Source organism: Lingula anatina, chromosome 1, assembly GCF_051362555.1.
Source record: "Lingula anatina isolate TDL-2025a chromosome 1, LinAna3.0, whole genome shotgun sequence".
NCBI lineage: Eukaryota > Metazoa > Brachiopoda > Lingulata > Lingulida > Lingulidae > Lingula > Lingula anatina.
In genome coordinates this window covers 67488454-67516397 of record NC_141767.1, presented here as the reverse complement: position 1 = coordinate 67516397, position 27944 = coordinate 67488454, and the positions used below count along the sequence as shown (strand labels likewise).

Here is a 27944-nt window from a genome sequence, read left to right as displayed (position 1 = left end):
TTGTCACAAAAGATGCAAAACGTTTTACATGTCGCTGTAATATTTCAATCCCGAAGACAAATGCAATCCACTCCAAGTGTGTGTGTTAAGCTTTGTTGCGCGTGTAATGAACGTCTGGCTCCATTACGTATTTTTATTTATTCGGTTTATATGTTATTATAGTCAGGGATTGCACCCGCTAGGTTATGCTATTTCATTTTTGGGCCTCGCGACGGCCAGAAGTTCCCTAAAAAAAACTTATTTTTTACACACACAACGCCAGTCTATCTTAACCAGGGATAAACAAAATCGCCACGTTGTGGACCGAAGATGGTCGATCCGTCCTTTTAACCGTAAACGCCTTCGTAAACTCCGTATTATCACCGACGCGAGTTTTGACTCCAAGTAAAGTCAAAGTAAACAAAAATATGGTTTGGCAGTTATATACTGAGCAACATGTGACGGGTGGTGATGGAAACGGCCATAGTGAAGGCGATGAGGCACTCGCCGTGTCTGTTTAAAGCACAATATGCATATAATCGTACCATCTACCAGGGCCACAGATTGATGATATTTAAAGATATGGTTAATTCATGCCCCTTGTCTGCGTTGGAGAAAAAACACACATAATAAATCTGCGTCCCTGGTAGAAGGTAATCGTAGGGCATGAAAAACAAGATTAAGGTAGGCGGTCAAGAATACCTGGAACACTGAAAGATGGCAAAACATGGTACACCTGTCCATAATTTGATACTGAAATCGTAAATACGAAAATGACAAGCTCTCATTGTATCTAAAAGATAAAAGAACAAACAAACAAAAGAAGATACAGAAATAATTGGCTTCCACCGTTTTTAATCAAAACATTCCAGCAGAAAAAAAGTTGGATGGAATATATTGAAAATTTTTGACTTAGAAACTAGTTTCACGCAGATGTCAATCTTGCAAAATACTATCTCAATAAACAGTGAAAAACATCTGAATAAATAAACAAAAATTCGGTTGAAATAATCACTGCATGGACACCAACAGTAAAAGATCATTCTGATATTCTTTATCATACATAAATATTCTCAACTGATAACTAGGCATCTTTCTGTACTGCTACTTCAGGCTGTCTTTCTTGTACATTTGTGGACCATCCATACATGACAGACAAGTTCTTTCAACAATCCCCGTTCATTCACATAATAATCTTTTCAAGAACACTAGCCATGCATCCTTACACCATTAGCATAAGAGTGGCTATCTTGAAAGGTGTAAACTGGACAACAATATCAGGGTGGTCAAAACTGACCAGTGGATAGAAGTCCACCTCTCCACGTGGTATGATACACTCCAAGGAGTCACAGCTGGAAAAATAGATAATATGACACTTTCATACTTTCTTGGCTTCTGAATGAAATTTTGATTTTTATTTTTAAAATAATAGTTACCAACGTATTACTTGAAATAATTTTACATAGAAAATTGAAGACAAATTATAAAAGAAATACCAGTATACAATAGCATCAATCTGAAGGCTATTTCTATTAAACTGTGGATGGATGTCATTAATTGAATAAGCTGTTAAAAAAACCCAAAAAATAATAATCAGAAAAAGCAATGTCATTCTGTACTCACAAATGAACCTCTGTGAAAGGGAGTGTGGTGGTGATGGTAGCTGTAGTAGTGCTTCCAAATGCTTCATACATACGAATGATGACCGAGTCATCCCCTTCTTCACCCTGCAGTGAAAGTACACAAAAATTTGTAAAAGAATGTTTTTACCAAGACATGAACATTGTGTAATTCATTTGCATGCATGAACTTCTATGATCTGTGGATCTTTATATGGCTATTCATCTAATTCTTTCAAGATGATTCTGTTGAAAGTTAAACAAGGAATTGGAAATAATTTGAAATTGGGTTGGGTAAAGGATTTCAATCAGATTCAGCATCTAAAGCTCATGTTAAATTTGCAAAATTAAATTACGCCATGTAGGGGAATGTAAAACAGATAATACATGATAAAATTGTTTAATGTTACATCCAGTTTCAGCAATAGTGAAACAAAGATAACCACCTTTTTCACAGTCTCTAAAACAACAGCAGGGTTATCTACAGAAAAGTAGGACGCCATGCTATCAATGGTGGATGGCAGTTTGAGGTGATGCAGTTGCAATGGACAGTTCAAGTTGTATGCTTGCTGAATCACACCTGCTTCTTGGAATGTTCCTAAAAATACCAAGGAAGACCGATAAATGTTAAAATCATCCATGCAAAAATAAAATACCAACCAAAATTTATTTTATCACAAATATTAGTCTGTAATAAATATGATAATTTTTAGTAAGGAATGTTAGTCACTAACAATAAAATATACTTAAAAGATTTTCATGTATTTACTCACATGCGCTTGCACACAAACATACGTGTGCACACACACACATGACACACACACAGGACACACACACACACACACACACACAGTGTAGACAAGCACCTGTATGTGGCATAAGGGCATAGGTAAAATAGTGCACTCCCATGTCAGCCTTTGGATCAGGGGCCTTGGGGGACCTCAGCCTGAAACATAAACAACACGTTATGGTAAAATCTTGAGAATTTCTTAGGTCTGAAAACTTCATCAGGATACAATTTGCCACAGATATATATATATATATATATATATAGAGAGAGAGAGAGAGAGAGAGAGAGAGAGAGAGAGAGAGAGAGAGAGAGAGAGAGAGAGAGAGAGAGAGAGAGAGAGAGAGATGACATACAACACAGTGCAATTCATATTTAAATATATCATCTCACTAAAAAAAATCTTGTCAATCTTTAAAGAAGATCAGAATACAAATATACAAGTACATATAGAAACAAAAAAAACAAATAATAGTTCACTTATGCCTCAGGAGTTACATGTTCTCTCCATCTATCTACAGTAGACTTACAGTGACAATCTCATGACATTGTCTCTGGCTGAGTACCCATACTTGCTGTCATTAAGGATAGCCAAGCCCCAGTCATGTTCTGAAATGTCTGCCCACTTGTGACCACACACCTACAACATAGATATGATATTAACATGGTTTGGTATGTAGCCTACCCATGTGATAAGGATGCACATTTTTGTGTACTGGGGATGGGGGGGGGGGGGGGGGTAGGGGGGACTGCAACAATAGTCAAATTTTCAAGGGATTTAAATTACTAACCACAGGACTATATGGATGGATTTGTTCTCCAAATTCAGAAATTACCAATGACTATGAAATAAAAGAAACACCTGTGTTTGGCACTTAGGTTGAAGCAGGGATTAAGACCTTGGCCATATCTAGAGAGGTACATTTTTTTTTCTCTTCATTTACACTGGCTAGACTGAGCTGGTGAAAATGTACAGAGATGAAAACAGTAATAACAATAATTCTATCAGTTACACAAATATACATACATCTTATCTAACTTTTCAATGCAGTGAAACGTATCTCAGTTTTGAGAGCAAACATACATAAAACACAATTGGATGAAAGATGAACTTGTACTGGTGGTAGCTTTGAAAGATAATTAATTCAAAGTGACAAACGTGCAGTACATATGTAACTGGAGCTGTAAATTTTCTACTATACCTCATATCTTGCCCAGTCCCACGAGGTGTTGAAATGTGTTGACCTCTGCAGATGCCCAAACTGAAGCTCATAGGTCACCTGCATGGCTCTCATGGCGACGGGAAACTCCACCTTCAGAAACTTGTGATTCTCGTGCCAGTGAACCTCTGTGCTGAACTTCAAATATGGACAGTTCACATCCAAGGAGATTACCTGCTTCAGGTAGCTGTGATCACTTATCTTTAGAGATACCTAAAATGTGAATGAATTTTTTTTTATTTCAAATGTGCTTCACCAATAATGTAATAATATAATATATTCATCTTAAGTCTAAATTCCAAATCTGTTCAGTAGACTTTATAATAAGTATCATTATGAATAACAGTTTGACGCCTGATCATTGCTGAGTGCCAAGTGGGGAGGCAGCAGGTACCTATAAAAGACTGGTATATCCCAGGCTCGAACTCACTGCATTCCGCTCCAGAGGCAGACTCTCTAACCAAAAGGCCATCCAGTCAGTATATGTCTACATTAAGAGTTGGGTTATGGCCAATCTGAGTTTCAGAATTTACTGTAAACTAACCTTTATGATCTACTACATGTACATGTAGTATGCAAGTATGTCGAAACTTGAAGATTTAAAATTAGTATTTGAAAATATTTTCAGTTAAAATGTTATACAGGAAACAATTACCTCTACTGATGCTCTAAGAGGACCCTCTTCAACTATCATTGCATACTGAATTCCTTCTTCTACACACTTCCTATAAACAACAAAACATGGCCACAAGTCAACTTACTACTTCTAAGCAGAGTTTTTAGCTTCCGATATTATATGTCAATCAGTATTACAGTATAATACAGTGTTGTAAGGGACATTTGACACAGTATGTCATTGTGTTGGAACAAGCAATATGTGATATAAGCTGTATCAAATTGTGCTGCATGGCCCTCCACATTCCTTCTCAACTACCACAATGGTGGCAAAGCAGTACCTGGTTTCCAGGTGGTAGTCCATCACATCCCAGGCATCCCAAAACAGAGGCACATCATCAAATATCACAATCTGGTTACCAAGGCCTTTAGAAAACACATTCCTTCCAAAAATAAAGAAATAAAATTAATATAGCAATAATAAGTAAAATAAAGTTTTAAACAAAGCTAAAATTGGCTCAAGAATATTTTTTAATATGAGTCTCTATCTACATGTACAAGTTGCAACAATTCATTTACCAATCTGTAAAGAAAATTAATATTATTACATCTGAAGAAATTATATGCCATAAATAAGTATACTAAACATTTGTTAATGTACATATTAATAGAAGTACACTGGTCAGTGGTATATATATATATATATATATATATATATATATATATATATATATATATATATATATATATATATATATATATATCTTACTTTTCTGTATTAGCTGCAGCCATATAGACCACCCTTCCCAAGGGATCAATGGCTGCCGACAGGTGCTCATTCTGAATGTAAATGAGCTGGTCATCCTAAAATCAGAATTTTAAAAAATCCTTTTCAAATAAATGTCAAGGTAGGTAAATGGAGAGTAGTTTCTGAAAGAAAAAATCTCTATGAACCTAGGTTTTACTTGTTTATTATCATTAATTAAGAATTATAATCTGTCTAGTAAATTAAAACCCTTATGCTTTGTATATTACCTTCTTCTCTATGAAAACAGGTGTAATATCTGCCATTGCCAAGGGAAGGACAGCATGTCCCATACTTGGAACATCTACCAGTGCTAGATGGATGGAAATGTAATCATGTTTCAGACAATTATGTATTTCTACTTATCTTTTACTTTGGAAACAATAAACCATCATATAAAGAATGCAGATGAAAATTTCATATGCTAGGATGAGAAGACATACCAGCACTTCACCAAATAAAAATGTTTGCAACTTTACTGTAGCAGAGTGGATTGTCAGAAATTACTGAAAATACACTTTTAACTAGGACAGTGCTAATAAAGCCCTCACCCAACACTTTCCCCTCAGGAGGGCTAATCTGTGTGATAGTAGATATGTCAGCTTTTGCCTTCTTCCTGGCTGGAGACTTGAGTTTATCATCAGCATTTGGGGGCAGGACAACCACCTCTTTTCTCTGCCAGCACAGTGGGTTGAATACTATGGCGGTCTGGACAAAGTCCTGGCAGCGGAGAAAAATATGGTATACAGAAAATAATTATCATGATAGAACTAATGTTTAACCATGGATTTAAGAGGGTATTATGGCTTACTGGCCAAAAAGGTGAATGTAAAATGAATTCCTGGGGAATTTTAATTTAACTGAGTAGTAATACAGAGCTATGCCATGATTAAGTGGATTAGGTCTATGCAGATGTTTTATAAAACAAAAACATCACTTTCAGTTGGGACTTATAATACTGTACAAATACTGAATCCTAGATTTCATGATCTGATTACAGTTATACTGGAATTGAACACTAACATTTGTATCCTTTGCCTGTTGGGTCAACAAATCCTGCAGTCCATTGACCAGAATCTTCTTACCACTTGTCTCGATATCTGGAACATGATGTTGTCATAGTGACCATTTTCTTTGAGAACAGATAATGGATGCTTTAAGTGTGATCTAGACATTGTCAATATCCCAGGATATATTGTGTTCAATCAGTTAATGCATAAATTTGTATATTGTTCCACTTTGCATTATCTCAGATATCTGAAGGGAAGTACCAAAATAACACAGACCATAAAACGGTGGATTATTCTATTGAGGTCTCAAAAATTTACAGATACTTTACATCAATACGGCAAAATAATGAAATATCTTTCAGCCAACAGCATCGATCCTGTGGATGATAAAAAACTTACCATGGTAATACTTCAGTGCATCTTTGTAAACCTTGAACAAAAGAAACATTAACTAAAATATGAATATTGAAAAACAATCCACATTTATATATATATATAAATCATTAGAAATAAAGGACAAAACAAAACCTGCTGAAAGTGAGATGTCATAACTATTTAGCCACTGGGGGGAGGAGGTAAGTTTTCAAAAAATTTAAGGCTTTCGTCCCCATTTATCAGAACCCATAAAATATGCCTCAGCTGGACTACCTATGTTCTCTTTTTGACATTCCTAAATTTTAGTTAAAATAGGCAAAACGAGAAAAATATCACAATGCAACATGTGGAAAGAAAAACATATAATTAAACTCAGTGTCTTATATAAAACCCCTCTTTTTAGTTTTAACATAAATCATACCATTTGAATGGAAGATCCTGGCAACACATCATGGAACTGATTAAGAAGCAGCAGTTTCCACAGTCTCTCTAGCTCATCACTAGGATAGTTGTAGTCCACATTGTTCTTCTTGTGAAGTACCAAGGCCAGGGTATTGGATAACTCAGCATTTTGAAGAAGAAATTCACACCTCCTGTTCTTCTCCTTAGTCTGAATATCAAAAAGAGTTTTAGTTTTAGTACATGTACATATAAATAAAAATTGTAATTGCTTTGTCCTATATACATCTGTAAAAGCACATATTTAATTATTTCAATAATTTTTGCATCATGCACAAATGATCAGAAGTATAAAACACATGACAAACAAGCCATTTTCTATTTGGAATTTGTACTGCCTTGAGATAATAATGAGCCTAGCTACCTTGGCTTGAGTGGTGTAGGTGCCATTGTGTAACTCCAGGTACAGCTCACCAACCCATTTACACAGGTTATCTGACTCAGCGCTCTCAACTTGCTGGAAAAATTCACCGGGGGTAGCCATTTTCACTCTGCAACACAGTTGTGGACATCATTTTTCAGCAAATTTATTTAAAAGGAAATCAATAGAAGACATAAATTCTAAATTAGTACATACTATCACAGCATACTTATTTCTGAGGTGTTTCTCTGTAAATGGTAAGATATGGGGGCATAACAGTGAACATCCAATAAAGCATTTGTTAAAAACATGTTATATTCACGGATGAATACCTTAAGCATATACCCTTTTGTGATGAAACTTACTGATGACAATTACAAGTGTACACTTACTTAGGGAGGCCATCAATATCCTCCAGTCTGAGCAGACTTTCTACCATGTCTTCCCTAAATTGCAATACGATGACAAAAAATAATGTAGTTTTGCTGATTTTTGCCTTTAAAAAACAACACGGGAGCTCATATGCCATTGCCATTTACACATGAAAAAATTAATTAATTATACCTTAGTTCATTCAACCATTACAAATTCTAATTATTGTAGATATATAACAGTACAAGAAGCAATTAAATAATAAAAACTTTCTCATAAATTAGAACAATCACTGAATAGATTAGAGTTACTGACACTAAAAGTCTAAAAAAAAAGTTAAGTGTTAAAAAAACAGGGAAACTGATGCTACTTCTACATACGTTGGTCCTTGCCCTCCATCACCAAAACCAAACAAGTACATACTACAGTTACACCGACCCTTGTCTAGAAAGTTATTGACTGTCTTCAGCAGCTGAAAAATGGAGACTTATTGATCTTTTTTTTTTTTTTTTCAAAAAGAATATGAGGATGGCACATGTACAGGTATGATTCTTATAACACAAAGATAAGAATTTACAAATTTTAATAGTCTGAAGCACATTATACCAGTAAACATCTTTACTTGATGAGGTGCATGCGTTTTTATAGATGAAACATATATAAAGCACCACATACATTTGTAAGTGGGGACATATTTGGATTCTGAACATGATTCTGAAGATTATTGTGACTACAATGAGCTTAAGCACCAATCTAATTTCCCACATTGTTAACACATGCACCATTGGTCACAATATCAGCCAGGCCTAGACTAGCATTTTAAGGCAGTGAAGGTGCAAGATAACTGCATTACCTGATGCAGAAAACTTGTATTCACATAAAACATAATTTTAATTTAACACCTCTCCAAAGCAAATTATGTTTCATTTTAGTGCAAACGCCTCCTCTATGTACCTCCTCTATCTTCCCTGTCATATGGTAAGAATCCCCTGGGGGAAAATGAGCAAGGACTTTACTGCCGTCCAAACCTTCCCACCAAAATATATGATGCTAAAATTTAGGCAGCTAGATGTTACTTTAAAATATTAAATATTGGTTAGTGCCTATGGTATAACTAACTAGTATAATACTATATTAGTATACCACTATATTCCAGCATATGTAATAAAGGTAGTAGTCCATGCACCAGTTCCTGAAAGGAAACATGCAAAAGTGATGACTTTTCAATACAAAACAATGCTGCTTCTTCTGGATACATGTATGTGCTGTGTTTATCAGTAAACAATACTACATCTTTGCTTTCCCATAACAGTGTTGAGATAAAAAACAAAAATGTAGTTGTTTGTTTGATGAATACAAGCACAAAGCATCCTCAGGTCAAGCACACAGTGTCCATGCAAGAATCCACATTTCACCTGTTAGTACATTCAAAGTATGTCCTGGAAAAATAAGACGTCCAGTTTTACCTCTTCAATCTTGCCCTTCATCCCATAGCTATCACCAGGGGGGAAATGGGCTAAAACCTGACTGCCATCTAGCCCTTCCCACCAAAACGTGTGATGCTAGAAGAAATGATGCACCATAGACACTTAGAGTACCAGTACATATTAAGCATGCTTGCATATATTATAAAGTATTATTAAAAGTTAAATATGAATGAAAATTATTGCAATTTTCTCACATTTAAACAATTCATATAATTTACTTACTCAATGACATATTTACATAGATAACACTTTAAGAAGCACATTGTGACGTTGCTTTTGTAATTGCTACTTAAATGAGTGAGTAAGATTACTAAAATACAAACATTATAAATCATTAACTAACTGGGAATTTGTTAACCAGGTTCCAACTCATTTTCTGAGTAAGGAATCTGCTGATGCCACAAGACTTCATTATTTGAGGGAGCTGTGCAGAATAGCCAAATGTGTCAGGCAGCCAAAACTGAAAAAAAAAAAGATGAAATAGAAAGATATAAAAAAACTTCATTGCCACACTAGTGAATTAAAGCTCTTGATATAAATTTATTTTTGAAACCAGAAAAATAAACCCTTAAAGTATCTAACTTTAAATGTGCGACAATCTTCACCTCCTCACAATGCACTCCAAATTCTTGTTGGAAGAAGTGTTGACCATAAAGAAACTGTCTGATGAAGGCTTCTCCACTTGGAATGAGACCATCCTGCACAGAAAAACTCAGAATTATATCTAACAGACAGACAGACAGATGCACACATGTACGCACGCACACACACACACATGATATTCAATATTTTAGGTAAAGTTTATATTTTCCGCAAGTAAGGTTTATATTTTCTTCAAGTTCTGCCAGGCCTAGTTGCAGAAACTTATTTAAAATGGTTCTATATGGTTTATCAGCAGCTTTATTCTTTTTGAACTTACAGCCTTTCACAAGGAATGAGTTACTTAATTTCTCAGATGAAAAGTGTACCTACCATTTCAACCCACGTTCCACCAACAGGGACAAACCTGCCTTCCTTCACATAGTGTTTGATTCTCTCAAATAAATCTGGATAATTATCTTTTACCCATTGAAACTGCTGTGCCTAGAAATGAAGGAGATAATGCATGTAAATCTATAGATAGTAAATTCCTTGTTACTCTTTATTTTTGTTAATTGTAAAATATGGAAGCTAGTCTCCTTAAACTTGGGACCTCTGACCTTACACCCATTTAAACACACCTGAGAGCAGGCAAAGGTAAGCTGGGGGTAGGAATCCATCAGAGATACTGTAGATGACCAGCTGCGAGCACACTTTCTGATGGTTTCTGCATATGGCCACAACCAGGCTGAAATATCACAACACAATAACTTGCACCATGCAGTAATACTTAAAACACAGTATATGTGATACATATCTTAATTCATTAGCTACCTCCGTATGTCAGTCATAGCACAATGTTGGCACAGAAAACCAAATGGATATTGCATCAACATACTGAAAGTAAGTTTCTTAACAGGCTTTTGACACATGTAGCAGTTCACATGGTCTTTCATCTTACTTGTAAGTTATGTACTCCGACCTGGAATATGTACATGTATGTAACTTCAGTCACGGTCTGCATGTTATACTAAGTACAGGACATTACCTATAAACATTTTTGGTTGTTCCCATTTTTTCTTGTATTCCATAGTTACAAATATAATATATGAGTACCTGAATCAATATGACAATGCCCTGTTGCATAAATTGTGTGCTGGCTATCACCATTCTTTTGAGCAAAGAACCTTTGAGCAATGGAATTCACACTGAAAAGTTTATAGATACGGTAAGATTTTTTATAAACTTGCACAGGAAATAAGAGCTATATATGGCAGTTTATGATTTCAAGTAAGTATTTATAAGCTTTTCTTATTTATACTTTAAGTAATAAAATAATTTAATAAGAGCAATACTCCCTCTTGTAAAATGACAGCCTGCTTATGAGAGTGACATTTTGTATATTCAAACAAAGAAGTTTTTGGCCTTACTTTCCAAAGGTTGACTTGTCAAAGACATCGCAGGTGTTGATCATGTCATTGGCAGTGTGAAGTGCTTGATAGCCACGATTGCTGTTCTCAGGAAGATGCTGAAAGTATTATTATTGTCATAACTTCTCTGCCTTTTATTCTCTCTCCATACACATTCATGAATACATAATGACAGACTCCCAAAGCTAATAGTTAAGTGAAAGCAAAAGGAAGACAACATAAGGCACAGGGATATATTTGAAATTCAAAACCAATCAAATAAGAGAGAGAGGAAACCAACCTTTACAATGTCATACAGTATTTGAAACTGCTGCAAAAGATTGTACACATCTCTGTCAAACACAGCAATGTGGGCTTTTGAAAGAGTAAAATACTTCTTGGGATCTGGTGGATTTATCAGTCCCCCTTGCCCCTCGCCTAGCTCTCTGTTACATGCCATCTCTATGTAATACACCTGGCTACAAATAAAGGGAAAATTCTGATTTTATGTACATTTTACAGACATTTCTTTTGATTCAGAAAGAGATAACTTTAAGGTTATTGTTGATATTTACTGTATAAAAGCTTGGATAACAAAGGTGTGACTGAATGGTTGCGATACTACATACATACAGCAGTATTATAAGGCAGCACTGATGAACAACACATTTTACTTTACATAATAAAATTTACCCTGAAATTCATATCTGAGGGGTGCCAACTTTTCATTTTCAAAATTCCGTAAGTAAATCTTCAATAAACAAGTGCCTTATTTATATATTGATCTCAATTCAAGAATTAAGCTACCATGCAGTGTTAAATCTGAAGCCAAGGGTACAGAAATTGGGATCAACATACCAATACCTTACCAATAATTACCCTCTCTAATCACACAAACAACTCAAAGTTGTCACGAACAACAGTTAAAAATTCTTACTGCAGATTGCTCTTCTCCAGGTTTTTGCTGATGATGAAATATTCTCTGTCTTCTCCACTGAGCCCCTAAAATGGAGAAAAATATCAATTCAAAATGGCCAGAAATACACCCTGCTCTTGTACTGGTATTTCCTGTTAAAACATTACAAATGTACATGATCAAGCCATTAACTGAGTCAATAACTGTAAACATTAGTTTTAGCACATACGTGCACAACATTAATATACACATTTACCTAAAATAAAGATCGAGATAAACAGTGTAAAATGGAAAATTATACTAAGCTGAAAAAAATGAACAATACATGTGATACTAACCTTTTTTTTTCAAATAAAACTAGCTGATATGAGTTTCTAAAACCTATATAGTACTCAGAAGTAAAATTCTGCCTCAATTAAACTCAGATACCAATACCTGAAGCACTGTTCCTTCTTGCCACACCATGGCCTCAGACGCAGAGTTCCAGATGAGATGGACTTCCTGCCCTGTCCACTCTGATGGAATATCTATGTCCAGTCTAAACCAGTGAGTTGACCATCTGTGGATGTGTTGATGTATTCATACATTATATATAGCAGAGTTGAAACAGAAAGCAAAGGGATGTACATGTACACTGTATTTTGCACCTAACCAATGTACAAAGAGTATAGCCATTAAGCTGATGTTAATCAGTCAGGAAAAAAAAAGTATTCGTAACATAATTAAAATTGTTTTCTTGGCCATCTCTGTAGAAATAATTCAACCCCTATACCTTGAGTATCTATGTCAAGTTAAGGCAAATGAAAAAAAAAAAAAACAGCAAATATACATGTACCATGATAAGGAGCTATAGTTAAGAATTGTTTTCTACTATTAAAAAATATAATATAGAGGATAATCTATTTCTAAAAATGAAATACTTTAACCTGGAATCCAGATAAGTTTAATTTCACAACATAAGGTTGATTTCACAACAAAAGATTAAAATCTAGAAGCAGAACAACAGACAGCATGCATGTTATCATATCAATTTCAATATGACAATGAGACAAAAAACACAAAACAAAAAAAAGCAGTCTGTGAAATACACAAGAGCTGACAATTCATTCTCTTTAAATCTCCAAATCTACACTTACGTTGGGCCATAGCTGCCTCCCACCTTGCCTTCCTCATATTCTCCATTCACAGCCACATGGTATGGCACTCTGGCACAGTCAGGTACTTTGTGATGTTTTATGCCTGTAAGCTCTGTCTTCAGGGGATATAACCTGAAGGACACACATTTGGTGAGCTGACATATTGATTCTTTTATTCTAGATTTAATTTAATAAATTTTTTGACATACCTACAGGTGAATAAATCAATCAAAATCAATCTATACTGAACCACTAAACCACTTTCATGTATATCTCATTTTTGGCACGTGTGTGTGTGTGTGTGTGTGTGTGTGTGTGTGTGTGTGTGTGTTTATTTATTTATAGAGGTTTATACTGAGAACTTCCTGAATTACATTAAAATGATATATAACAATAAAAAAATGTGAGTTATAAAATAATAATATGAGTTAATAAAAGCATTTAAAACAGTTTGGACCAATATCTTTAAAAGAACTATAAAAGGCTATTCATTATAGTAAGCTTTTAAAACCAAAACAATATGAATGAAGTAAAGAAAATGTTGCTTCTTCATTAATGAAGGTGTAAATAAAGTGTACAAAAGACTTAAACCTTGAAACATTCTAGATACAAACCTTCCTCTTAGATTGACATCTGTGAAGTATATTGGAGATATAAACTTGTCTATCCTTTCTAGAGTGGTCCTTTTGTTCTTCACCACATACTGCTCCATTGGTGTTTCTTAAAGAATGTCTCCTTCTGGGGTCTAAAAATGTATAAAATTATAATAATTTCTTTGTTTACACATTATAGTCTAAAAATACATTATCACTGTGAGAGAGTACTAACAAAAAGAATTATCAAAGTGGAAAAATATACATATGCATTGGTGAAAATAGCCACTTCCACACTGAAAAATTCTCATCAAAACTTATACCTTCTAAGGCATCATATCTCTCAAATTCTTACTTTAAATTTCTAATAATTATTTTGGTGCTCCTTTTGAGAATAATTTTCAAATTATAACAAAGTGCTATTCTATCAGTTATAAGAAGAATTATTAAATAAAACACATTTGAGATGTACCAGTACGTTGTACTGGTACCTATATATTTTGGCAATGTGCAGTACATATTGGCAGATCACATCAGCATATCCTACCAACCTCCAGTAAACTATTACTTGCAAAAAATTTCACTCGGCATAATCCATTTAATCTATTTGTGTTAGAAAAAAAATTTTTAATTGGGGAACTTACATGTATAAGTACCTTTGCTTTCCTTATTGCTCAAGTCATTAACTATTTTTGAACTAGATTGTACATAGCTGCAATCCTCTTTAGCTACTGGGGAGATGTAATAATGCCAGTACATGTAATATAACCAAGTGAAAATTGAGTATAACAATTTCTTGATTATGACATAAAATTTGATGAGAAATGCAATAAGCAGTTTGACAACCTAAATAGGGAACAATGCACTGCATCAAATAAGATCTTCCTCATCTCTGTCATGTTTTATTCATTCAACTATTTCTGTCATTCATAATCATGTGCAATAACCATCATATTAACCCACTGGGTAATAATGCAAGTAATATAAACATGTGAGAATTGAATATAACACCTTTCATGATTAGGAAATGATGAAAAACGCCATAAGCAGTTTGGTGATTTTACGAAAGAATACATGTTTCACTGAGTAACATCTGAGTTGGTTTTATTTCCTACCTGTACAGGAACCCTCTGGCCCTAGCCATGATCTCTTTCTTCTAGTTCTACATGTTATTCCATGGCCAGCATCATTTTATAATACTAATAATATCTATTTTAAGTCTAAAATCCATAAAATGTTCATTAGATTTTACAACATGTTTAAAAATAGGATTAATATATATATATATATATATATACAGAATGCTGTATCTCACCATATGTTTTTAACCTATAGTTTTGGGAGTTCCCAGTAAAAGGTTGTTACCAGGCCTCCAGGTTCTTTTAGGGTTATTATGTTTAACCAAATCAGTAACATAAGATGGAGCTAGATTATAAAATGCAGCACATGTAAAAACTAAAATAATTATTTTAAATAAATCTAGCCCGAACTGGGGACCAGTGCAGAGGAACATCTCGAGGACACACAAAGTCAACAGAAATGAGATTGTCGAAGATAAGCATTCTTTGCAAGTCCTAGAAACTTTAGATTATGTCATGGACTTTTAGTTATGTCAACATATGCATGTAGGGCACTTAATTTTAAAAATGTGAGTATACAATACAATACAATGAATTTTATTTCATGTCGGGTATAAATTGAAAGGAAACATTAGCTTTACGGCTATTCGCCGACTGGGTAAGGACAAAAACATATCTACAATAATGCAATATTTACACATGAAGTCTAGTAAGATATTAAAAGGAAAATCTTTCTACAAAGCGTATACAAAACATATGAAGAACATTCTACAAAGAGTATACCAGAAACACATGTAATCTATTAAGATAATAATTGAAAAAAAAATCTTTCTATGGGAAATGTGCAAAATGCTATACTTAGATCAATTGTGAAAAACAGACAATTCTACATACAAATGCTCACTGGTACAGATATACAAAATAATATAAATATTTCATATTATTACACAGTTTCACTAAAAGCATATAGGTTACACAGGCTACAATGCATTTGGGTCCTTCCCAAAGCCTTAAAAGTGATTTAAACTCATTTGAATTGATGCTTTGCTTTAAGTCATTTGAGAGATCATTCCATATTTTTGGCCCAAGATATGATAAGGATTTTTTGCCGTATGTCATTGTATTAAATCTGGGTATATTTAGAGTCTTTTCTCCTCTAAGTTTGTAGCTTGTTATTCTTTCCTGGAAAAGGTCGGAGATGTAGGAAGGTGCAAGTCCATGTATAGCTTTGTAAACCTCAAGTGCAAGCATACGTAGCCTGTTGTAAGTGCAGAGTGTTGAGGCCTGACATATTTAAAAGCTCATCGTAACTGCTTGTGTGGTTGTCGTAGACAAATCTTAGACCCCTTTCCTGTATCTTTTCTGATTTTTTCATATTTCCCTCACCACAAAAGTGCCATACTAACGGACAATAATTAAAGTTTGATAATGTAAAGTGCCTGAAAATGGCAAGCCGACTGGGGACATCTAGATGAGCTGAAAGCCTTTTCAGAGTATTTAATTGACATGCTGTTTTAGAACATAATTCTGAGATGTGTTTGTTGAAAGTCAGTCTTGAGTCAAAGTAAATCCCAAGGAGCTTGACCCAAGGTTCTGTTTTCAGCAATTTTCCATTGAAAGATAGTTGCTCATTACTGTGGTCGACTCATGTTTTGCCAATAAAAATAGCTTGAAATTTTTCAGGGTTCACTGCCATCTCATTTGAGGAGAACCAGTTTATAGCATTTTGTGCATACAAAGACTTATGGCATTAAGAGAGGCTTCATGTTTGTTTAAATTTTGGGAAAGACATACATAGAGGTATTCCTCAGTGTTTTAAACATCAGGCAGAATTTGTCAACAAAAATGACTTGGACGAGAGTGAACATTGTTATAAGGCCATTGAACAGAATTTTATCAAATCTGTAAAACTAGGTTTGTCATTCTTGAAAGGTGCTGGTTATAATAAAACACAAAGGGGAAGTTCTGTAGACCATCAAATATTAAATATATTATCCATTCCAAGAGCTGAGATTGATTATTATTCTTTCATTGTGGTTTTTGATGAGATAATTGAAAGTAAAGTCAGTGACCATTCCATGAAAATGTCTCGATTGCTGCACTTCAAAAGTGCCATACTAACGGGCAATAATTAAATTTTGATAATGTGAAGTGCCTGAAAATGGCAAGCCGACTGGGGACATCTAGATGAGCTGAAAGCCTTTTCAGAGTATTTAATTGACATGCTGTTTTAGAACATAATTCTGAGATGTGTTTGTTGAAAGTCAGTCTTGAGTCAAAGTAAATCCCAAGGAGCTTAACCCAAGGTTCTGTTTTCACCAATTTTCCAGTGAAAGATAGTTGCTCATTACTGTGGTTGACTCATGTTTTGCCAATAAAAATAGCTTGAAATTTTTCAGGGTTCGCTGCCATCTCATTAGAGGAGAACCAGTTTATAGCATTTTGTGCATACAAAAACTTATGGCATAAAGAAAGGCTTCATGTTTGTTTAAATTTTGGGAAAGACATAGAGGTATTACTCAATGTTTTAAACATCAGGCAGAACTTGTCAACAAAAATGACTTGGGCGAGAGTGAACACTGTTATAAGGCCATTGAACAGAATTTTATCAAATCTGTAAAACTAGGTTTGTCATTCTTGAAAGGTGCTGGTTATAATAAAACACAAAGGGGAAGTTCTGTAGACCATCAAATATTAAATATATTATCCATTCCAAGAGCTGAGATTGATCATTATTCTTTCATTGTGGTTTTTAATGAGATAATTGAAAGTAAAGTCAGTGACCATTCCATGAAATTGTCTCGATTGCTGCACTTCACATCTGGTCTGGTTTAACGCTTTCTCATTGGTGGCCTCAATTGCTATACAAAGGCACAGGAAATATTGAAGAACAGATTTGGAAATGATCATTTACTTGCGCAAACGGTCATTAACAACTTAAGGTTTGGCAGGATAATATCCAACCCAGATAACTGCAGAAATTAGCTGGCTATATTTGTAAGTTGTGATTGTTAGATTAGAAACATGCATGCACCTGGGAGGTTAGAATTATATGCACTGATTGAAAATGTATCTCCAACTTTCTGTATGTAAGTGATAATAAGAAATTTATTTACAAGCAAGGAAATATATTTTCATACAAGTTGTTGAGTGTAAGTCACTGCTACAATGTAGTACAATATATGTATAAATTTATTTCCAAACTCAAAGAGGACCATAATTTGAATACAAAATTTCTCAGCTTTTTGAGATCATATTCTATCCTAAGTGGTATTATACTGTCTTATTTCTGTAATTTATTGTAATTAATCCCCCTGGTGGTGCTGCATTAGATTACCATAAACTATCTATCATCCAACGGTTGATCAACTTGAGACATAAGCTGCTTGAAATTAGTATGTATCTGCCTCAATAACCTGTTGACCTATAGCCACTCTTCTTCCTATTTACAGCTTGGGATGAATTCTACTTAATAAGTGTTCTAAAGAAGGATATTTTGTAATTCTGTTGATGTGTTTCCTTCTAATAACTACAGCAATAATCTGTATCAATAAGGATATGAGTTAATGAATGGTATAAAAGCTCAGCAAACACTGCTCTGCATCACTTCTATGTGCCACTGCCAGAGATTTCATTTAGAAAAAAACATGATAATCATACACCTCACTATATGTGCACTGTTACTAGTTCAGCCAACAGCAGTCATGCTCAATATGGTTCAAGATAATAGTCAATCCGATGGATCCACACAAAAGTCACCAAATCTAGACATTTGGACACCTGTGGGAATCAGGACGGAGTCACCATATGTTGATCGAATGTCAGAAGCAAACACAATAGAACCATCGGCAGTTGTACAAGGGTTGTCCACTATTGAACATAGAATGCACAAAGGTACCACACAAGAGTCACCAACTACTGAAGGTAATATGCATGAGGGAGTCACACAAGAGTCACCAACTACTAAGGGTAGAATGCACCAGGGAGTCACACAAGAGTCACCCACTACTGAGGGTAGAATGCAGGCAGGTGTCATGCAAGAGTCACCAACTACTCTGGGTAAAATGCATGAGCGAGTCACACCACAGTCACCAACTACTGAGGGTAGAATGCACCAGGGAGTCACACAAGAGTCACCAACTACTGAGGGTAAGATGCAGGAAGGTGTCATGCAAGAGTCACCAACAACTAAGGGTACAATGGATGAGGGAGTCACACCAAAGTTGCCCTATCAAGAGGATACATTGCTAAAAGGACTGACCAACAGTAATGAAACTTCTAAAAAAACAAAGAAAACCAATTTTTTCCTACACACAACTCTTACACCTTATCAGTGGCTCTGTGTAAGGCTTGGACAACATCAAGGCAGCATCAAGGTCCATTGCAACTGTGACCCTCTTTGCATCCTGTATGATGACTGCTGTTATGGAGCTACAGAAAATATGACAGTGTGCGCAGCCTCTGTCCAGTTAACAAAGGCCCATAACCCCTTGAAATCTGTAATTATATCTGCATACAACTTAACAGAAACTCAAAGTAACAGCACCACCTTTGGGTCCACTAACAATACCAATAGGTCCTCTTTAGCTAGGCAGAAAAAACAAGTTGACCCTTTGTCTACTTTGATTTCCCTGGCACGTAAAAGCTCTTGTAGAAATACTCCAACAATGCATCAACAAAGATCTCAAAGCAAACAAGGTCATGTGGACAATCATGGATTGAGATTTTGGATGGTGGACCAATGTCCACAATCATGGCTGGAAGAAAAAATTCATAGCAAATGCACCAATAGCTCAGAAACTAGTCTCTCAGAGGATGTGCTCTTGCACCAGCCAGTCACTGACCCAGACACAATGATAACCTTCAGAAATAAGTATTGTGCAATTTGTAATGGTGTCAAGAACAGCTGGGAACTGTGGGAACTTGCCATCTATTGTACGAGGGCAGATATTGTTAATTTTGTAAATTGCAGCTCCTCACGATGTGTCTTAAGAATACTGGAAGATCTCGGATGTAATGGTATTTTCAAGTCAAAACCAGACTGGAAATTGAGGACATGCTTTCGGGAAGTGGGGAGCCATGCCTTTGGTCCCTGTAAGTTCAGTTTTACCAATGGAAGTGCATATCGTGTGCCTCGCCCACTGCCCCTGCACTCCCCCTTAAGAGACGCCTGCTTGGCCTACAACAATCCAGTTATCTTAAGCGGTCATGATCAAAGTTACAAGAACTACCACTGCATGGCTTGTTATGGAGGTGATACAGTCTGCGAAGGTAAGTGATACCTGTTTATTACCATTAAACAACTATGTATGTGAAAATTCACGGTATTTACGTGAATTGACAGTATTAATAATAGATTATAGTCTTATCATTTTGCTCCTTGGTACATGTATCTCAGTGTGCAATGTTTTGGCTCTTTGAAATAAGATACAAATTCTCCTGAATAATATTTTTTCTTTTTTTTTTTTTTTGAGATGTATATAGATTATAGATAAATTAAATGTTTGAGATAAATATGATACATTTCATTCTTTATTTTCTACAATAGTATCACACTATAAAACTGGATAAATAAAATGTTCAAATATTGCATAGATTACTGAATGAATTTATGATGACTGTCATAAACAGTCTAAGATATAGATTTTTTGCTTCTTTTTATTCAAGCTTGAACCTAAAGCTTACTCAAGACAAGAGACATTTTGACTTTGAGTCATGCCTCCTTAAGTAAATACAATAATGACTTGGTGGTTTCAATGGGGAACATGACCAATCTTTCAAATACATAGTTTTGAAATTGAAAAAAAAAGGAACTGTAGGATACCCTGCTTTTCAAATTTCTTGCTAGAAATTATCTAATTAAAATGACTTTAAAAATACAGTGTCTGTAAAATTTGCACTTATTTCACTATTAAAAAGATTGAGTCATATCAATAATACTACATGTACTTGGCCGTAATTTACTTATATCTAAATCAACGAGACTAGTCAAACAATTTGTAGCTGATCTTTGTCAAGCTTAAATGCCATTTGCATAATTTACCATTTTATGTTATATTCAGATCAGAATTCTACACCCCAACAAGTGAGATTTGAAGGTCTTTCTTTCCGTGCCCTTTTGTATGTTGGAGATCAAAACAAGAAACAGAGTGATGGCATCATGACTATGGTGAGAAACATGGTATGCTAATAATGATGATGAAAAAGGAAAAAGGAAATTGAAATACACAAACAAACAAATTAATTAATTAATTGACTGCTACTCCGATAAATGTATTGATTGAAACATTAATTAATCAGGGGATCAGAAAGGTGATACCACCACCAGTTTTTGTACCACCAGCAGGATTTTGTAAGTGGATTTTAGTTCAATGGAACTACTAGTGGAACTCTTCTAGACTAGGAAATACAAAGGATAGAAAATTTGAAAAGTGCATTTCAATGTGGAGAGTAGGACAAAGGTCAAATATGGTGTCATATTTTTATTGCCAATGCATGCAAGCTCAATTGTAAGATGAGATAAGATGTGTAAATGTGTAAATGTTCTAATTTTTGAGATACAGAGGCTAGAAAATTTACAAAATGCATTTCATGGTAGAAAATACATGTAGGTCAAAGGTCAAATTTGCATGGATTCTCAGTATGAACTCCTTTTCCAGTTCACTAGTCACCTAGAATGTACAGTACTAGTATATCTTCTAGTTTTTAAGATATAAAAACTAGAAAAATTGCAAGGTGTGTTTCATGGTGATTATGTAGGTCAAATGTCAAATTAAAGGTCACATAGATGATTGCTCATTCAAATTCAATAGTTACTATGGGAGTATCTTGTATCTCTGCTAGTTTTAGAGTATTTCACATTTTATTTTGATAAAGTTTAACTTTTGTGCATTGAGGCATTGTACTTTTTGAAGAAGCTCAAATGCTTAACCATATAAAAACAATTAAAAACAAACACTACCTCCAGTGGTTTGCTTGATGAGCTCTACAAAAATCAGCAAACAAGGGGTCTCTTACTTTAATAATGCCAGAATAAGAAAGAGTTTTCAGTTTCATCTTATGACTACTTCTCCTGTGAAAGTGCACCAATTGACCCCAAACTAATGCAGATGAAAGGAGACTCCAAATGTAACTTCTCACCTTTATAAAAAAAAACATAGGGTACTAGTATGCAGTTTCTAACAAGGCAGCAAAGCTGTCAAATGTACAGACAAAAAGCAGACAATAACAATGCACAAAATAGGCTAAGTACTGTTAATTCTGATGCAAAAGTACATTATGCTTTACTGCAAATTCAACATCAAATTTTAATTATGCTCAACAGGTAATACCCATGTAAGTAAAATGTGTAACAAGCATAAGGCTTCAGGCCCATGGGTGTTCAAGTTCACACTTTGAAAATGCCAGAATGAGAAAAATGAAAATTTCACACAAAACTGCATAACTTCAATAATAAATGATAACCCAACTGAGCTGGCTTTCTAATTTGAACTGCATGCCAATCCTAAAAATCATACTTGTAAGTTAAAAATAATAATAAGTAACACAGTTTTCTTTTCATAATCTTAGTAGTAGCAGTGCAAAAAGATTTTTGTCAATTTTGATGTAACATTACATAATAAATTACAGAATAATTATCATCATTTTTTTATTATTGACTATAAATAGCATGGACATGTAGAAAATTTGATTACCATTCTGATTCATGTCCATGGGAGCTCTGAGTCCCACAATGAATATGCCAACACGATAAAAATTAATATTTCACTTAAATGTATAACTTCCAGAAAAAGAAGCCAATTAGACTGCTTTTCCAACTCAGGGTGCATTTTAGTCCTGTGTTTCTTTTTTGAAAGTTTGACAATCATAAGTAATACTGTTTTTCCATAATGGTCATCATAGCAGCATCACCAAAAATTGTGTTTTCTTCTATTTTGATGCAATGTTACATGATGCTTAACAGCATAATGACCATCAATTTTTAATAATAAAATATACGTATCATGGATTTTCAGAAAATGTGACTAGCATGGCTCTTCAAGCCCGTGGAGGTTCTAAGTCACACCTTGAAAACGCCAATATGTGAAAAATTAAATTTTCACAAAAAATGTTTAACTGCCATAAAAATTTACCAAACAGACTGCATTGCCTACTGAAGCTGTATTTTAGTCCCATGTTTCTTTCCTGTTAGTTTGAGAACAGTAAGTGACATGGTTTTTCTTAAATGGTCATCATGGGAGCAGTGCCCAAAATAGGGGTTTCTTCAAATTTTGATGCAATATTACATAATGTTTAAAAGCATAATGACCATCAATTTTTAATAATAAAATATAAGTATCATGGATATTCAGAAAAATGTGACTAGCAAAGGTCTTGAGGCCCATGGAACTTCAAAGTCACACCTTGAAAATGCCAAAATGTAAACAAGACAGCATTGTTCTGAAATGGTTTTTTTTTTCCATTTTTTAAAATTTTTTAACATAAAACAAAATTAACAGTTTACTGCCATTTTTATATGATCAACTAAGAAAATTGATGAGATGGGAAAAATATCAATAGAACAGTGCTAAATGTCCAATTTCCTCCATTCTGAGATTCTGAACATAGTAAATGATTGAATCTGACAAACTGCAATGATATGAGTTTATTTCCATTTTTGACACTTTAATACACAATACACGATAACAAGTTTACCATCATTTTACATAATCAACTAACAATGTTGTAAAGATGCAGGAAAGGTCAAACAAACACTTTTACGTATCTTATTAGTTAAATAATGAGACCGTTAACATGCCTAAGAATTAAATCTGAGGAAATGTGAAAAAACAGCATCACTTCTAAAATAATGGCCTGATTGTGTTGATTTTCAAACTAAACCTGCGTTTTAGTAAGGTTGATCACTCCTGTGAGTTTCATGACAATTGGCCTATCTGTGTTTCTTATATTGTGTTTACAGTGTTGCATATATGCTGAAAAGTGAAAAAACAGCATAACTTCTACAATAATATCCCAATCATGCTGATTTTCGAACTTGACCAGCGTTTTATGAATATTCATCAGCTCTGTAAATATAAAGCCAAAAAGTTAAACTGTCTTCCATTTATGGTGTTAACGCTGAAAGTGCACGGGGACGTTGTGCACGGCGATGATGTGCACAGCGACGCAGGTGATGACAGTATGTACAGACACATCTGTGTCTGTACATAAAAATTGACACAAACATTTTTTTAATGAAAAAATTAAATTTTTTACAAAATTTTGGTGTATTTGACCTTGAAATATAGGTCAAAGGTCAAATCCAATATAATATATGATATATTACTTTCCATCAAACTTCTGCAGTAACTTTTCCCATGTTTCTTAGCTTGGGTTTAAAAGACATTTGGCATCTAATTTTGAAAAACTTTGACATAGGTGCAATTCATCAAGAGCCACACCTACATTGTATGCAAATCCACCGAAAGAGCCCATTATCAAGTGGGTTCAAGTTGAAAGTATATGTGATTTTATTGCACTGCTCCACCATAACGCATACTTTTCCAATATCATATATATCTGCATGGGGTCTTCTTTTTTCCAGCCTGCAGATCAGCAGATAATATGCCCCCCTGGGTCTGTGCTTGATGCTGAGGGCTGTCGCCCCCTTATATACAACTTCACAGTGGTACGGTCAGTTATTATCTTATATTTGGAGCCCTGTGGCTGGTTTCCAAAATCAAGGGATGGCTGTAATGATATCATACGTGATAGACAGTTGGGAGCTGTACTGAGAGCTGTGCAAGCACGAATTTTATCCTGTAATCTGAAACACAGTGCGAAGAACACGTCCATCACCTTCAGTGTTGTAACCCTCGTAACTATCCGCATGAGGCTGGCCCATTACGAGGAAAGTCGCAACATTTTCAACCAAGTACAAGCATGGATTGAACATGCTCTGCACAATGTACAGTTGGAGATATCTGGAGGACCAGTGGGTATACGCTCCAGATTATTTCCTTCCTGTGGGCCAAGCACCACCCACCAGGGTTCCTTGCCTCCATTTTATGGTGTGACTACGACCATGACCCCAAAGAAAAACAATGGTAACCTTCATTTAGGTACCAATGGACTGATAATGGCAATGTTAGGAGCCGTGTGGGGTTGGTAATATTGCTTTAAATGAGGAGCGATAAAAGAAAAATGTAGGATTGTGTAATACATATAATTGGCTAAGTCTATCATGAAAACTTTATATGTTATTTAATGTTGTAAAGTTAAGCAGTTACAGTTTTAGTATTCATTACTGTTCCACTCAAATGGTTGCGTGGTTTCTTTATTGGTATAATGCTTATTGGCCAAGTAATGGGTAGGACACATCCCCTACAATAATGACTGAAGGCAATTGTCAGTAATCGTTATAATACATAATTTTAAACCCAAATGTCAATATCCTCCAAAATCACATACATACAAATCAATATCTGGTGTTGCTTTTTCTATCATCCATGTTATACAATTGTATTAGCCAAAAAAATGACCTATATTACAATTTTATCCACATTTGTTACACCTCCAAGGATGCTAGGTTTAAAATGTGGAATAAGCAAAAAGAGGCACTGCACAACTTCAAGCAGATCTATGTCAACTACAACTGGTTTTGCATTAGTTTTTTCATGTTATGCATGAGCATGTTTTGCAACCTGCAATAAAAGAATTTACTTTCTTTTAATGAAAACATATAAATTAACTTAGAATTAACTAGGTATCTTTATGCTCACAATTCTTTTCTTTTACCGGTTGTTTGGAGCAACTCTGCTGAGAAATTGCAAATCTTTTACATTTTATATAGACTCTATCTTTCGATAGATACATTTTCCTTCTTTTTCATGTAGGTTTAATTTACTAGTCACATAATTTCAATTTATATAGTAATTGTGATACTAAAGCCGACATTTATTGTTTTGGTGTTGGTAAATCATTATATATATATATATCATTGAAGGGTTTGTTTGTTATCGTTAACACTTCTCTATTTTGCAATAAACATACCATTTGTAGTGTCTGCAACGATATGTAGTGTCCACATGCAATGTTATAAAGTATTTAAGTGTTATAATTGCTTTTAAAACACAATAGTGCTTATAAGACACAATAGTGATAAATAATTGCAAGGAAGGATTATGTTTGCACTTTGACATGTATACAAGAGCATATATACCTTCTTAAATGTTGTCACTGTAGAGTTGGTGAATGAAAAATATGTTAATAATAAAGAATTCTAAATGAAATATCTTACTAACATTACTAATATCCCTTTTCCAAGTGTGTATAATTGTAAAATTTGGTAGCATTTAAAATTGTTATCTTTTATCTAACAAGTTTAATTGTACTCAATTAAGTAATTTGACAAATTGAGACTATTTAAGGGTAAAGGCACAAATGAAAGCTATTGTTAAGTTTGAAACATTTATTAGCCTAGAACTACATCTTGTTTGTCATCTGATTAAAGATATTTGCATGTTTCTGTTACAAATGGAAAGTTGTCTGATTGATAAATACATAATATTGGTATATATGTCTCTTTCACACCGACTCTTCAAAAGACCATGGATTACGACATGCGTTATATTATGTTTCATGTTTGCATTAGAATGAGATATTGACTTCTATTGTTTTATGGTTTTATAGTTTAACCTGTTGGCAAAAATACTTTCTCCAGATATACTTTAGTACATAATGTAACTTTCAATTTGTCATTTTTTTTATCCACTACCTTTACCGAAGGAGGTGCAAGAAAGAAGTTTATTTGCTTTACCTCATACTACTCCATTTTCTTTTACTATTATTAACATTATTATTATACTTAAAAACTCACACTTTATATTTAAATGATATCGTTGCAGTAAAAAAAACAAGAGGAAAAAAAGCTACGTTCCGACACCGGGAATCGAACCCGGGCCACCTGGGTGAGAGCCAGATATCCTAACCACTAGACCATGTCGGATAGTTACAAACACGAAGTAATTTGTATAATGTAAACTGAAAATTCAGCTTTCGTATTCCACACCGCAACTTTATTACGAATTCACCTTTTTTATACTGTAATAGTATTTTTCTAGTGAAATAAATATATGTACCATTGTTACTGGACTCTAACTCTATTTATACACATTACTCTTCATTTTATTGTACTAAAATAGGTCAAACGCCATTTCCGCTGTAGCACAGTTACAGCGAGTACCTCTGTCTCGCTAACTAGAAGGTCACAAACAAACGCCTTCAAAACACAAGAATTTAGTTTAACCTTGCCGGTATACAAATCTGAAACATTTAGTTTTTCTTGTACATTTTAGTTAGTGTAAAGAGGGCTGGCATTTATTTAAAGTTAAAACCAGCTGGAATTGTCAGGGTGACACGCTGCTATGTTATCGGGTATTACTTGCAGAGGCAGATGAGGATAAAGGAAAACAGCAATATTTGGATCATACTGCTTAGTCTTATAGCAAGAAAAGTATGTATATATGAAGTAGTGCTACTTACCAGCAGTGACCAATTAACTTGCACGCGATGAGGTAACGTTGTGCAGAGGCTTATTTGCTCCGTGTTTGGAGTAGACAGCCAACACATTGTCGGATTGCAGCACAACTAGCACAATTTTACTACACTATTCCATCTTCATTGAAACATATATAGAAGTTCTAGCTATAATTAAAATAAGCAGTGAATGCGTTCGTTATGCACACAAAATCTACGTTTACATTATAGCTATTTACTTGTACTTAAATAAACATAATATTTCGGTAAACGTAAGAACCATGCACCCTAATGTAGACTAAAGCCCACAAGAAGAGTAGCTTCAAGAGCGCGAGGCAAGTTCAAGTACAGGATAGGATTCTTTATTGATACACCTTTACAAATAAGGTACAATCAAAGACAAAGACAATTACATCAAACTACAACAGTACAAACAGGTATATAAATAAATATACATGATTTCAATGTTTACATGTAGCATAATATCAATAAGTTACTTTATAATAAGTTATATAAGGAATGTATGATGACAATCTATACATGAAGGTGATGAATTAGAATGAGTACATTGGAGAGAGTACAATGCATTAATAGAGGGCCTGTTCTCTTTGTTTTAAGCATCTATTT

The 27944-nt window shown here is 34.4% G+C and overlaps 2 protein-coding genes and 1 non-coding gene across 4 annotated transcripts; 1 reads left to right on the top strand and 2 right to left on the bottom strand.

The window, feature by feature from the left end:
* Positions 1-806: 806 nt before the first annotated feature.
* LOC106156481 (alpha-mannosidase 2C1) lies at positions 807-27418 on the bottom strand. 2 transcript variants are annotated; one of them, XM_013531743.2, is made up of 30 exons: positions 27324-27418; positions 13744-13874; positions 13130-13261; positions 12429-12552; positions 12015-12079; positions 11379-11556; positions 11099-11196; positions 10785-10876; positions 10310-10416; positions 10062-10172; positions 9695-9787; positions 9433-9549; positions 9069-9164; positions 7983-8074; positions 7623-7676; positions 7234-7360; positions 6832-7020; positions 6435-6465; positions 6049-6125; positions 5577-5745; positions 5256-5338; positions 4990-5084; positions 4562-4663; positions 4261-4330; positions 3588-3818; positions 2916-3025; positions 2465-2544; positions 2045-2196; positions 1603-1706; positions 807-1331 (listed from the first exon to the last, which is right to left on the bottom strand). In XM_013531743.2, the coding sequence occupies exons 2-30, from the start codon at positions 13839-13841 to the stop codon at positions 1202-1204; spliced, it is 3207 nt and encodes a 1068-aa protein (XP_013387197.2). In that variant the 5' UTR covers positions 13842-13874; positions 27324-27418; the 3' UTR covers positions 807-1201. The 2 variants fall into 2 exon arrangements, with proteins under 2 accessions (XP_013387197.2, XP_013387198.2); XM_013531744.2 differs by lacking the exon at positions 9069-9164 and adding an exon at positions 8557-8652.
* Positions 17863-26933, top strand: LOC147764909 (uncharacterized). The gene is made up of 3 exons (XM_087002010.1): positions 17863-20072; positions 20864-20970; positions 24385-26933. The coding sequence occupies exons 1-3, from the start codon at positions 18368-18370 to the stop codon at positions 24949-24951; spliced, it is 2379 nt and encodes a 792-aa protein (XP_086858136.1). The 5' UTR covers positions 17863-18367; the 3' UTR covers positions 24952-26933.
* Positions 26716-26787, bottom strand: Trnae-cuc (transfer RNA glutamic acid (anticodon CUC)). The gene has a single exon. It is a non-coding gene; the product is annotated as a tRNA-Glu (tRNA).
* Positions 27419-27944: the final 526 nt, after the last annotated feature.